The sequence below is a fragment of the Periplaneta americana genome, chromosome 16 (assembly GCF_040183065.1).
Source record: "Periplaneta americana isolate PAMFEO1 chromosome 16, P.americana_PAMFEO1_priV1, whole genome shotgun sequence".
NCBI classification, from domain to species: domain Eukaryota; kingdom Metazoa; phylum Arthropoda; class Insecta; order Blattodea; family Blattidae; genus Periplaneta; species Periplaneta americana.
Window position 1 is genome coordinate 169,124,626 of NC_091132.1, and position 14,959 is coordinate 169,139,584.

General features: G+C 33.1%; 1 protein-coding gene across 2 annotated transcripts in view; it reads right to left on the reverse strand.

The window, feature by feature from the left end:
* Positions 1–10,764: 10,764 nt before the first annotated feature.
* LOC138691865 (zinc finger protein 679-like) overlaps positions 10,765–14,959 on the reverse strand; it is a 47,771-nt gene continuing 43,576 nt past the window's right edge. Inside the window, exon 10 of one of the 2 annotated variants that reach the window (XM_069814424.1) lies at positions 10,765–11,412. In XM_069814424.1, the coding sequence (XP_069670525.1) occupies positions 11,304–11,412 (109 nt within the window). In that variant the 3' untranslated portion in view covers positions 10,765–11,303. Of the gene's footprint in view, positions 11,413–11,473; positions 13,093–14,959 lie in introns of those variants that run through there. The other variant, XM_069814425.1, reaches the window with a different exon arrangement.

A 14,959-nucleotide genomic window follows, 5' to 3' on the forward strand; every position in this document is an offset into this window, starting at 1 on the left:
AAACAAGTTCGATATTTTGTTTTTGTAGCCGTGTAGCTCGAAAAGGTCGTTTCACTGAGGTACACAGTACCAAAAGGCAGTGAGAGAAATTTAGCTTTTGAACTTAATATCAAAGATCCTCCCCTAACTTAGCCCAAAATTTGGGAAATGGTTTGCTTTTAAATTATGCCTGACAGTAGCTGTTCGAAACCATGTCTATAAAGACCTCATATCTGAAGCAGTGAGGACTGCTGGTTTTGACATCACTGGAAATGGATCTACAATCCACTCATATTTCTTTAGAATCGATTCCTGAGTGACTCTTGGAATGTATGAATTGATATTTTGAAGCAAATTGTCAAGGTGTTCTTTCATTATTGCTATGAATGAGCCATTCATTGTTATGTTATTTTCTTCTATGAAGTTTGAAGTCAATGAGAAACGTAAGATCCTTATTGTCGACGCTTTCTATGTAGAACGCTACCTTTTTCTTCAGTGCGACAATTTCGTAATCAGCATCGAATATAGTCTTTCGTTTACCTTGTATGTGTGTGCTGAATTCATTTTTGAAAAATGTCTGACAAGTAACATAATTTGTAGAACCATTCCTGATCATTCAAATAATCTGCTAGCAAACTGTTCTGGTAATTCAAAAGTGAAGAAACTTCTGTTCGAAGTTCATGTAATCGGGACAACGCTTTACCGCGCGACAACCATCGCACTTCTGTGTGTAATATTACTAACAATGACGTGTGTATACTGCCCATATCTTCACACAGGATTTTAAGTAGCCTACACTGCGAAGGTCGTGCCTTAACAAAGTTGATAATTTTGACGGCGTTGTCTAGTACCTGCTTTAATAACGCTGGCATTTTTTCGTTGCGAGAGCGTGTCGGTGTAGTACACAGTGACTACTTGATCAGTTTTTAAAACTTTCTTGATCCTTGCAATAGCGCCAGCAACAGGACCTACCATGGCCTTTGCGCCATCTGTGCACACGTCAATGCAATTGTCCCACGGTATCGAGTTTTCAATGAAGAAGAAAAAATTTCAGTACCGCTTGTAGAGGATGGCAATGGCTGCAGAACAAAATATTTCATGAAAGAACCTCAAAATTCATCCGGCACAGACCGTGGATTTGTCAAGTTGTAACGAAAATTTCGTTTAACTGATACGGGATATGATATTTTTTACGTCTTTTCATAGATTCTGGATTCGATTATGCAATGTTATTTGATAAGGGCACACTGGAAATCAAGTTTGCAGTTTTCTCGTCCACCATGCACTTCACTACCTTCAGTAATAATGGTTTCATAAGAGTTTCAGCAAGAGTTTGGTCATGACTAACCAAGTACGACGTTTTCAGTGCTTTCTCGTTTTTTTTTTTTTACACGAGGTAAAATTTTGTCTGAACTGCATGGAGTTCGTCACTTTTTCTTTCGAAGTAGTGTGAAGTTTTATTTGTGAATTTTTGAATTGAGAAATGCCGTCTAAGCTTGGCAGGGAACATAGAGCTATTGGGAAAAACTTTGTTACATATCACATACTGTGGACGTTCATCAGCAAACTCAGTGAATCCCATGTCCAAATATAAACCACCTTTAACGTATTTAATAAAATCAATGAATACTGTATTATTGACCTAACATGTGTGTTTTATCATTAAATATAAATCACAATATCTTCGTTTGTTACTTTCAATACCTCTACACTAGGCACCGTAGACTCTGAGTTAGGATCATGTTCTACATATTCCGAACTCAATTCCCAGGAATTCTTCTTTGAAGTAAGGTTATAGCTGTTATCCTCCTTTGACTGAGCACTGGTTGATGGCTAGTGACTCTTAGTCTTAGGGAGCCCGTCTTAAGCCACAGTTCCGGTAACAGTCAATAGATTGTAGATTCCACGTATCACGAATAACAAATGCTGCCTGCCCAGTATGTAAAAAATAAAATAAATTTCGAGAATCATCGAGTGCTTGGCAAGCAAGAAAGATCGAGATAGTTCCAGTGACTAGTAGATCTCAGAGCAGTGTATATTGGAGAGTACCGCATTCTTTTGATCAGATAAATGACGCCGCAGCGGCCATATTTACTCCTGCGGAGACTCAGTATACCGCAAGACTTGCGTAGGAACACAGGTTTCTAGTGTGATATTCCATCGTTATCTTGAAGAATGCCGTGTTGTTGTGCAGTTAATCAATGTGTAATCAATTGCCATTGTACAAAATTAGCACTAAATCACAAACAACAGAGGAGGAATAAACTCAATGATTAATTTTCTCAACGACAATATCTTCACTGCGGGCTAAAGCAAGGAGATGCACTATCACCTTTACTTATTCTCTCGCTCTAGAATATCCCATTAGGAAAATTCAGGATAACAGAGAGGATTTGGAATTGAACGGGTTACAGCTTATTGTCTATGTGGGTGACATGAATATATTAGAAGAAAATACACAGACTATTAGGGAAAATACGGGAACTTTACAAGCAAGTAAAGCGATAGGTTTGGAAGTAAATCCCGAAAAGACAAAGTATATGATTATGTCTCGTGACGAGAATATTATATAAAATGGAAATATAAAAATTAGAAATTTATCCTTCGAAGAGATAGAAAAATTAATATATCTTGGAGGAACAGTAACAAATATAAATGACACTCGGGAGGAAATTAAACGCAGAATAAATATGGGAAATGCCTGTTATTATTCGGTTGAGAAGATTTTGTCATCTGTTCTATCAAAAAATCTGACAATTAGAATTTATAAAACACTTATATTACCGGTTGTTCTGTATGGTTGTGAAACTTGGACTCTCACTTTGAGAGAGGAACAGAGGTTAAGAGTGTTTAAGAATAAGGTAATTAGGAAAATATTTGGATCTAAGATGGATGAAGTTACAGGAGAATGGAGAAAGTTACACAACGCAGAACTGCACGCATTGCATCCTTCACCTGACATAATTAGGAACATTAAATCCAGACGTTTGAGGTGGGCAGGACATGTAGCACGTATGGGAGAATCCAGAAATGCATATGGAGTGTTGTTGGGAAGCCGGAGGGAAAAAGACCTTTTCGGAAGGCCGAGACGTAGATGGGAGGATAATATTAAAATGGATTTGAGGTAGGTGGGACTGGATTAATCTTGCACAAGATAGGGACCGATGGCGAGCTTATGTGAGGGCGGGAATGAACCTCCGGGTTCCTTAAAAGCCTTAAGTAAGTATAATGATATAATATTTATAATTGAAAATATCAAGGTGGGCAAAAGCGGACGTTGGAAACTATTCCAAACTGGTATAATACTGGTAATAAAAACAGTTTTGATTTTCAAGAAAGTTGTCTTAATAAAGGGAACTTCAAATATCTTATGCTAGATAGATGCACTCAAGATGTGTTAGAAAATTTATTTTCTGCTGTCCGTTCCTTAAATCCAATCCCGGATGCAATAGAATTCAAACACTGCATTATGATTTATTAATTAAAAAAAAAAAAAAAAGAAGCATGGAAATTACGCAGTTTGCGATTCTGAACAATTAGTTGAGCTTCTAGATATAGATGTAAGTAAACCCGGCTAAATTGTAATTTAACTGAAAACAGAGAATTGATTTGAGTGAACAACAAGCTCTTTACTATTTGTTGGGATCAGTTTTGTTCAAAATAAAACAAAATAAGTTGTATAGTATTTGTGAGAACTGTTTTTCATCTCTAATAACTAATAACAGGGATGAATCTATAAATTTTATTAGCTTATTAGTGACTCTCAAGTCGTAGGCCTACAAGGAAATATCACTTGTATACCCTTGTAAATTCGTGTTTGGTATAATTCTAAATGCAAAGAAAAATGTGAAACGTTGGTAGAAAATGTGCTGTTGACAGTAAAGGATTTGAAGTCTTTATTCATCAACACTTCAACTCATACGTTCCCAACTTGTTATATTATTTTTGAAAAAAGTCTTATCCCTGTATTTTAGGACTAGAATATATTTACTGTTAAGAAAATTGTCTGTTATAGCAAATGCACTTCAACAATCTGGTAAATGTAGCAGTCGAAGTGTTGGTATGAGAATTGCAGTAGAAAATTGCTAATGTTATCCCTATTGAAATGGACATAACATAAATAATAAAATGTTATCTCTCATGAGTCATTTCACTATGACAATAATGTTTATTAATCCTTGTCTCCTGTATTCAATAAACCACAACAACATTTATGATATCGTCTTTAATCACCATCGTTCTAGCATTACTGCTTACGATTCTGTGCCGAGCAAGGAGTAAATATGGCCGCCGCCGTCGAGAATGCGGCACTCTCTAATACACACTGCTCTGGTAGATCTAATACTAATGCTTCCATGCAGCGAGAAGAACGCAAACTACTTTCTCGGAAAGTATTTTTCGCTTGATGGAAGTAGTTTCCGTTTTCCCCGCTAGAGACTAGATGGAATTAGCAATTTTTGTCATCTTTATAACTTCCGCGGACGGAGCCCCTGAGAATCTTTCGCGGAGCCCTAAGGGCTCCGAGGAGCACACTTTGGGAACCGCTGCTCTAGAGCAAAGTTAAAAAGTAAAGGTGACAGTGCATCTCCTTGCTTTAGCCCACAGTGAATTGGAAACGCATCTGACAGAAACTGACCTATACGAACTCTGCTGTACGTTTCACTGAAACACATTTTAATTAATCGAACTAGTTTGTTGGTAATATCAAATTCAATTAATATTATATAAAACTTCTCTTAACCGAGCCATATGCCTTTTCGAAATCTATGAATAACTGATGTACTGTACCCTTATACTTCCATTTTTTTTTCTCCAATATCTGTCGAATACAAAAAATCTGATCAATAGTCGATCTATTACGCCTAAAACCGCACTGATGATCCCCAATAATTTCATCTACGTACGGAGTTAATCTTCTCAAAAGAATATTGGAGAAAATTTTGTACGACGTCAACAAAAGTGATATTCCTCGAAAGTTACTACAGTCTTGTCACCCATCTTAAAAACAGGTACAATTATGGACTCCTTCCATTGTTCTGGTACAATTTCCTTTTCCCAAATTGCAAGTACAAGTTTATAAATTTCGTTAGATAATGCGCTTCCACCCTCTTGTATTAATTCTGCTGGAATTTGATCGATACCTGGAGACTTGTACTTTTTCAGATAACGGCCTACTAGCTTAACAAATGAATAAAACTTAGTTGTTTGAATGATGATTCAGAATTTATCTAAGAGTTGCGGTCGTTGCCATGAACATGTCTTAACAAAAAAAGGAAAAACGCCAATAGAAACAGTGCACGCAAGTACTTGCACGATTGTGAATTAAGAAATAGATAAATGAAAAACTGAGTGTGTATTATCACACAAAATTTCAGCAAACCATTGTACAGTATCTTCAGAATGTTGGGCAATATTCGCAGGTCGTCGCTATCATAAAAACTTGGTGCTATCTCTACCTATATAAGACACTGGATACGGGCAGGACTCGAAATATCGTGGAAGGGGCTGGAACAAAACTATCTCTGCAAAATGTTTGGTAAGGAAAAGTATATATATCTATGAAATTCAATTATAAACGTAGTCTATGTATTTAAAGCAGAAAACAAAAGAATACAAAAGATAAATTGACTGACATACATGACTATTTGCATTTCGAAATAAACAATTTAGGAAAATTTAATTTTACTTGATTATTCATCTGAACACGCTTGCACAAAGATCATTCCTCGAAGAATGTTCACTAATTGCATCTTATTTCCTGAAATAATGACCACCAATACCTATGATGGTTACAACAAGCAATAAGACTCATAGGAAACTTGAGAAAAGAAAAATGTATGTCAGGAAAACATACATGTTGTGAATTTATAGGAAGTTGTTAGTTTTTTTTTCAATTCCGTTTAATCGCAAATATTTTTATTTTCGGAATTATTTAATACTGTTTGACTTCGCAGAAATCCGAGTAAAGAGCGGCAGGCTTACATTCAAATTAAGGCATTACGAAGGACAAAGTTAAGACAGAGAAGGAATCAGCCGCACCAGCGGCCACTGCCGATCAACTCAGCACCTTCCCAGGAATTGCTTTCATGGTCAGAATACAAACTAGAAATACCTTCTGTTGAGTTTGCAAGTTTACGTCCTAGGTAGTTTTTCTATGCTTGTATTTTTTGTCTCGAAAGTGTTTCAGGATAGAAATTATAACAGTTTGACAAAACTTTATTCATACTTTTGGTAGATATTTTTCTTGTGAAAGAGTAATCATCCTCTGATGCCAAATTTCATATTAATGAAGAAAACTGGACTTGGAATTAGAGACGATTTCGACCCAATACAGCGATACTTGTTGCAGCATACTGATGACGTTTGCTCTTACTTCGAAACATAAGTACTCAGGCAAATATAACTTGGATATATGATTACCAATAATTTCTTTACAGATAATTAAATGATTCTTCACTGAACCTCCAGTTTTTAAACACCAGGCGACTCTTCAGTCTCATGTCCCAAACACCATCTATAATATAATATAATATAATATAATATAATATAATATAACATAAGATAACATAACGTATTATAATATAATATAATATAATATAATATAATATAATATAATATAATATAATATAATATAATATAATATAATATAACATAACATAATATAATATAACATAATATAATATAACATAACATAATATAATATAATGTAATGTAACGTAATATAATATAATATAATATAATATAATATAATATAATATAATATAATATAATATAATGTAATATAATATAATATAATGTAATATAATATAATATAACATAAGATAACATAACGTAATATAATATAATATAATATAATATAATATAATATAATATAATATAATATAATATAATGTAATATAATATAATATAACAAGATAACATAACGTAATATAATATAATATAATATAATATAATATAATATAATATAATGTAATGTAATATAATATAACATAAGATAACATAACGTAATATAATATAATATAATATAATATAATATAATATAATATAATATAATATAACATAATATAACATAATATAATATAATGTAATGTAACGTAATATAATATAATGTAATATAATATAATATAACATAAGATAACATAACGTAATATAATATAATATAATATAATATAATATAATATAATATAATATAATATAATATAACATAATATAATATAACATAACATAATATAATATAATGTAATGTAACGTAATATAATATAATATAATATAACATAACGTAATATAATATAATATAATATAACATAACGTAATATAATATAATATAATATAATATAATATAATATAATATAATATAATATAATATAATATAATATAACATAATATAATATAATATAACATAAGATAACATAATATAATATAATATAATATAATATAATATAATATAATATAATATAATGTAATATAATATAATATAATATAACATAATATAATATAATATAATATAATATAATATAACATAACATAATATAATATAACATAATATAATATAATATAACATAAGATAACATAATATAATATAATATAATATAATATAATGTAATATAATATAATATAACATAACATAATATAATATAATATAATATAATATAATATAATATAATATAATATAACATAATATAATATAATGCAATATAATATAATATAACATAATATAATATAATATAACATAATATAATATAACATAATATAATATAACATAACATAATATAATATAATGTAATGTTACGTAATATAATATAATATAATATAATATAATATAATATAATATAATGTAATATAATATAATATAACATAATATAATATAATATAATATAACATAATATAATATAATATAACATAAGATAACATAATATAATATAATATAATATAATATAATATAATATAATATAATATAATATAATATCTATACTAATAATAAACCTGTAGCCGAAATTTTTCTGGTAATTTTCGATTTTCCAAAAATAATTGATCCTAACATATATAATTAACCACCCTGAAACCGAAAATCGCTTTTTTGAAATTTTTGTTTGTATGTCTGTCTGTATGTTTGTTACCTTTTCACGCGATAATGGCTGAACCAATTTATATGAAAATTGGAATATAAATTAAGTTCGTTGTAACTTAGATTTTAGGCTATATGGCATTCAAAATACTTTATTTAAAAGGGGGATTATATGGGGGCCTGAATTAAATAAACCGAAATATCTCGCTTATTATTGATTTTTGTGAAAAATGTTACATAACATAAGTTTCTTTAAAAATGATTTCCGATAAGTTTTATTCCAGGCAAAATTTTGATAAGACTGATATTTAAGGATATACAAGAGTTTTAAAATAACAATACAATACTTTTCACCGCTGCTTCAGATTATAGCGTCATTGTTCCTTAACTCCTATGTACAAAATATAAATTTTTTCAGTAGGAAGAAAAACAGATTTATTCATTCTATGGCAGTGGTACATAGGAGATCGTGAATTCTTACAATTTCGAAAAAAAGAAATGTAATTACATACAGTAGATTGTATTATTTGCTGTATCACTATTTAAATTATTTAATAGAGCAAAAATCTGAAAATCGATATGTCACATAGGAGTTATTGCAGGAACGACTATGAAAACAAATGACTCTATTTGAGGCGGCCTTGACGTTTATCAATATTAATATATTAATTTGTAGTTTCTCTAGAAGGATGTAATGTTAGATAATGAAAACTGAGGTAAGATGAAAATAGATCTTTACGCACAGAAAGATTGATATTCTGTAGAAATATTGTATACTGCAACTTGACTATTGCAACTTTATTTGGTCCACATAAAATACTCTAATTTTATACACTTAAGTTTCTTTTTGTTCACAGAACATAATAGTTAAGAGTTTTGTCGTAAAGATGAGTGTTTTTACTTGACCAAAAATACAGCTGCTCACTGGAGCTGAGTTATTTTAAAAGATGTCATGAAATGGCGTTCCTGCGCTCATAATTTACCCATATTCGTTTCCTGTGTTCTTAAAATAATATTTATTTGGGTATCTAATTTTTTTATTTGCATAAACAATGATATACAACCAAGTGAGTTGGCTCAGACGGTAGCATCTGAGACATGCATTCGGGAAGTCCCGGGTTCAAACCCCATGGCTGACCAATCTGACTGGGGTTTTTCATGGCAAATGCCGGATTGAAAAATACATGCCATGATTCATCACTGCCTCAATTACCAATACCAAAAACATTAATCAAGGTCTATAGTCAGTTACATGAACACAAGCCATCTACAACACAATGGAAACAGGAACTCAACAAGAGTAAAAACGGCCTACTGATATACCCACACATTCTAAACACGCGACATGACCACAGATGTTAAGGCGTGAATAAAATAAACTTAACAAAAAAATAAAAAAAAGATGCACAATAAGGTTAACATAAAAATTATCTTCGTACACAATCAACTCTATTAATTTGGAGTGATTTATTACAGGATGCATTGAAGACTAATTTAGGAAAATGTTAAACGAATTATCCTTGCACAAAAAAAAAAAAAAAAAAACGGATGTCCTCTGAACCAAATGACCATATTTTAATTATTTGGATGTAATAACAATTAAGAAACATGTTAAAGGAATTATCATTGCACTAAATGAGTGGTCTCTGGATCAAAATGATCGCATTTTAATTATATAAATACAATTTAAATGACATATTTAACGATTTATCCTTCTATCAAACACGAATGTTCCCTGGACCAGATGTCCTATTTTAATTATGTAATTACTTTATATTTATTTCTAACAAGTGCAGCGGAGTGCACGGGTACAGCTAGTAATATAATATAATATAATATAATATAATATAATATAATATAATATAATATAATATAATATAATATAATATAATATAATATAATATAATATAATACAGAGTGATTTATATAGAACTGACACATTTCTTTCTTTCTTTATTTCAAAACGAATGATGCTAGCCACAATTTGTTAAACTTCAAATATAGAGTATCTTTGGGAGATTACTAACCTCTATAGCAAATGAAAATTCTTTATTTATTCGGCTGGAAATTCACTTAATGGTTAGTTTTCAACGTCAAATAAACCAGGAGTTTTGATTCCCTGTCACGAGATGCGCATATGTTTATTCTTTATTCTGTGTAATTATTGTCATCATTATTATTCTTTTAGAGATCCAGTCGTTTCCAATTTGTTTACCAGTCCCAGTATTGTGTTTCTTTGGAGGGGGGGGGGATTGCGAACACCAAATTCTCTCTGGTATGCCCTTTGAGTAGCTGTAATTGAATTCGTAATCCAGTATTGCTTCACAAGGAAGAGTCGTTGATTTAATGTGTACTGCATTTTCAGTGACTAAAACAAAATGTCGAAAACAGCTGCCAACAATAAGGAATAAAGAATAAACATCTGCGCATCTCCTGGCAGGGAATCAAAACTCTTGCTTAATTTGATGTTAAAAACTGGTCATTAAGTGAATTTCCAGCCGAATAAATAAAGAATTTTCAACATTTGCTAAAGAGATTAGAAATCTTCCAAAGATACTCTACATTTGAGGTATAACAAATTGTGGCTAGCATCATTAGTTTTGAAATAAAGAAATGTGTCAGTTCTATATAAATCACTATGTATAATATAATATAATATAATATAATATAATATAATATAATATAATATAAAGATACAATAGAATTACAACAAATGAACCACATAAATAAAAAAGCCTAAGCAATACACACAAGAATAGATATACGAGAAAGGCCTTGTATACGTGGATAATATCAACAAGGATTTGATAAGATACTGTATGTAGGTCAAATGTTAAACTGTGGTCTAGAACTCTAGAGTACGGCAGTAACTTAACAATAAACGAAAATATGACGCAGTGGAGTAACCAAAAGCCTATATTTATTTAAACTGCTATTTACTACATGATAGGCCTACTTTAATTTCGAGACAATTTTATTAATATTATGAATTTATGTCACTCTTTTCTTCACATCAACATTTTATGCGTTTATTTTAATCTGATGATACTAGACATAGATACTGATTTGTTCGCTTTGTATGCTCCAATCAAAAGTGGTGTTTGTGGTTAATATTCTGGAAATGTGAGTCAATAACTCTAAAAATACTGAACAGGATCTCTATACAAATTATATTAAAACTAAATTTCGATACATACAACTGTACCGAACACAAATGTGATAGCTGATGATCAATATTAGTGTTTATTAGCACTGTTAGTCAGCAACTGAAATCTGCTGCAATGACACGCACAGAAGCCGCACTGGATGTGTTTGCAGGTACCAAGACATCGCTGGTGCTTCTGCTCCTGGCAGTGCTCTGTGCAGACCTGAAAGCGGAGACTCAAGGCTCGTGTGACTTCGGAGTACCTGCCATGAAAGACTTCGACAGGAGAAAAGCAAGTTCACATGCGCCAACCAATCTCCGATAAATCTGAAGTAGCAAGTTTTAAGTCAAGCGGAAGATTTTCTCCAAATAGAATTCCATGATGATGGAAGTCCAAAGTCTTAAAGTAAAAACGAAATAGATTATCTGAAAGTAGATTAGAGCAATTATTCTCAAATGGCAAGTTGGACACCTCTGTCGGTAACTCAGATTCTGGAAAATTATCAGAGGCTTAGCTTACTAAACAGATTTGAGTTATTACTCCTATAAGTTTGTAAGAACGAAGTATCGTAATAATTACTTGCACTCCGAGCCGCGAGGCTTGTGGCAGAAGCCTCTAAAGACATGGCTATGACCTTGACTCGTAACCTTGAGTGGAGACCCGGGAGGGGGTATCGATTCGCTACATCTCCATACGAAACGAGACTGTCTTTCCGTCATAATTTTACGTCGCGCTATATTGGTGTTCTCTGAAGCCACTGCGTTGTTGAGTTTAGTTTAATCAAAAGTGCATGCATGTGTGTGTTACATATTAATTTTGCGTAAAATGGTTCATACTGAGAGAACACTGAGGGCATTATTTGTAGATTTAAAAGAGAAACCGTTTGCAAGTTGGACGTATGAAACATTTTTTATTTTTTTTAGTAGGTTATTTTACGACGCTTTATCAACATCTAAGGTTATTTAGCGTCTGAATGAGATGAAGGTGATAATGCAGGTGAAATGAGTCCGGGGTCCAACACCGAAAGTTACCCAGCATTTGCTCATATTGGATTGAGGGAAAACCCCGGAAAAAACCTCAACCAGGTAACTTGCCCCGACCGGGAATCGAACCCGGGCCACCTGGTTTCGCAGCCAGACGCGCTGACCGTTACTCCACAGGTGTGGACGACGTATGAAACAAAATGTGCTTACAAAGATAGGAGATCGACATCACATTTACATACTGAAATAGCGGATGGAGGGAGACAAAATAGAAAATTTAAGTTTTCATGGTATAAGAAATATCCATGCTAACGGTGCTCTGAGGCAAATAAGTTATAAAATGTTATGTTTTATTTAACGACGCTCGCAACTGCAGAGGTTATATCAGCGTCGCCGGATGTGCCGGAATTTTGTCCCGCAGGAGTTCTTTTAAATGCCAATAAATCTACTGACATGAGCCTGTCGCATTTAAGCACACTTAAATGCCATCGACCTGGCCCGGGATCGAACCCGCAACCTTGGGCATAGAAAGCCAGCGCTATACCAACTTGCCAACCAGGTCGACAAAATAAGTTATATTGTTTGGGAGTAAAATGAATTGTCGTCATCTTCTTGTGGGGTCTTTGTGATAGGAAAGCCGACAAACATCTGCTCTATAAAAAGATACAAGGTAAGCAGCTGGGACCTTCACTTCGGCACTGGAAATTACGTATAATTCAAAATCAATCTGAGTGTCGATTTTGTACGTAGAATGGCCAGTTTGACATTCTGGCATTGCTAATTGGAGATTGTGGTGGACAAAACTGATGTTGACAGATACTTCACTTGACCTTGCCCAAACACTCACTTGCGGTGTAATTTAGATGTGTTATCCGAGGTGAACTACGGCAAAGAGATCCAAGACTTCAGCATGTTAATTCTGTAAGGGGATAGTAAGCAAGGAAGATATCACAACAAACGTAAAGAACTGAGGTTCACACATAAAATAATTTAGTTTAGTTCAGGTGCAGAGAAGAAACTTCTCATTAACATGAGTAACTGAGATACAAGGAAAATGTAGTTTTCGCCAACAAGTAATGCCTCAAATGTACACTACTGTGTTACATTGGTTTACATACAATTGCACTGCTATGAAAAATCGGGGAAAGATATCTAGAGAAAAATAAAGAAGTATTTGTGGACATAGAAAAGACGTTTGACAGAGTGGATTGGAATAAAGTGATGGGGATCCTAAAGAAAAATGGCGTGCATTGGGAAGAGAGGGAGGCTGTTCAGTAACCTTTATATGAAACGAGTCAAAGTCAGGATGGGAGAAGAAATGTCAGAAGGAAGCGAAATAGAGAGATGAGTACGTCAAGGATGTCCTTTTATCACTCACCCTGTTCAACATCTACTTGTAGGATTTAGTGTCCATATTTACCCTTGGAAATCTGCTGTTGGGCATTTTTCTTACATGTCTGCAACATTCTAACATCTTGTGTTCAAATTTTTTAAGGACATTTACTTTTACAACCATGACTTCTCTTATACTATATTTATTTAATCTTTTCTAGACTTTCTGGCTGATCGCATTCCATTAGAATAGTTCGCAAAAAAATTGTATTTACCAGAGCCTGAAGTACAGGGTCTTCGCTCAGTGAGTTCCCCGGTGCTAGCACAGAAGCCGGATGCGGGAGATAACCAACACTCTCCGGGAAATTCCATGCGTGTTTGATGCTATAAGCAGCTGCCTTAGTTTTCGAAGTGTTGTCCCTCAGCGCGAATAAAAGCCTGACACCGATTTTACTGTCGTGTAGAGGAAGTTCATGAAAATCGTGTGGATTTTCTTGACTCCAATACCTATTGTTTTGACTATTTACACGCCCTCGTAACGTGAACCAAGCTTCATCTGTAAAAAATGTAAGTCCTGGATCGAGAGAACCGTCATGAACTGATTGTTGAAATCACCTGCAAAATTCTGTTCTTGCTTGACTGTCTGGAGGGTCTAAATTGTGCACATTCCTAATTTTATAAGGCTTTAATTTTAACAGTTTGGTTGCAGTATGAGCTGCTGTTTTAGATATTCCACACTGTGCAGCAAGACGTCTTAAAGATTTTCTAGGGCTAGCCTCTAATCGAGCACCGATTTCGTCTAATTTCTCCTCCGTCAGAATACGGCGTTTTTTTTTTTTCAGGTTTCTTATTTAGTACAGATCCCGTTTCGCGAAATTTCTTAGCAATTTTATAAATTGTACGTTTACTTGGAGGATGAACTCCTGGAAACTGTCTTACAAATTTGTGACGACACCTTCTCCGAGATGAATATTTCACAAATGCATTATTTATAAATACCCTTTGTGGGACTGTAAATGCCATGTAACATTACATTCCTACCGGGAATCGAACCTGAATCCGCAGAAATGATATCAATTGAGCCACAGCAGAAGACAGTGTCGAATTATAAAGCACGCACACACGATATTTCATGTTAAGCGATCTGTAATGAAGAGACGGACTGACGCATATCGAAGCGAGTGAGTCACCGCCTCAAGACAACCAATACTAGCCGTAAGGTACAGCGAGGTCACGCAGATAAGGCACGTTGTCTTTGCAGTATAACATTTTAAGCGTACACTCGGTATGATGGCCAGGTCACTTAAAACCAAAATACGTACCGGTACCTACTGTGGAGATAATAATTGAAAAATTATGGAATAATAAGAAGATATTAGAGTCATTCGTTGAACCTACATCCTAACATGAAACAGTTCTCAAAATATATAACATAGTCATTCTGACCAATGAAA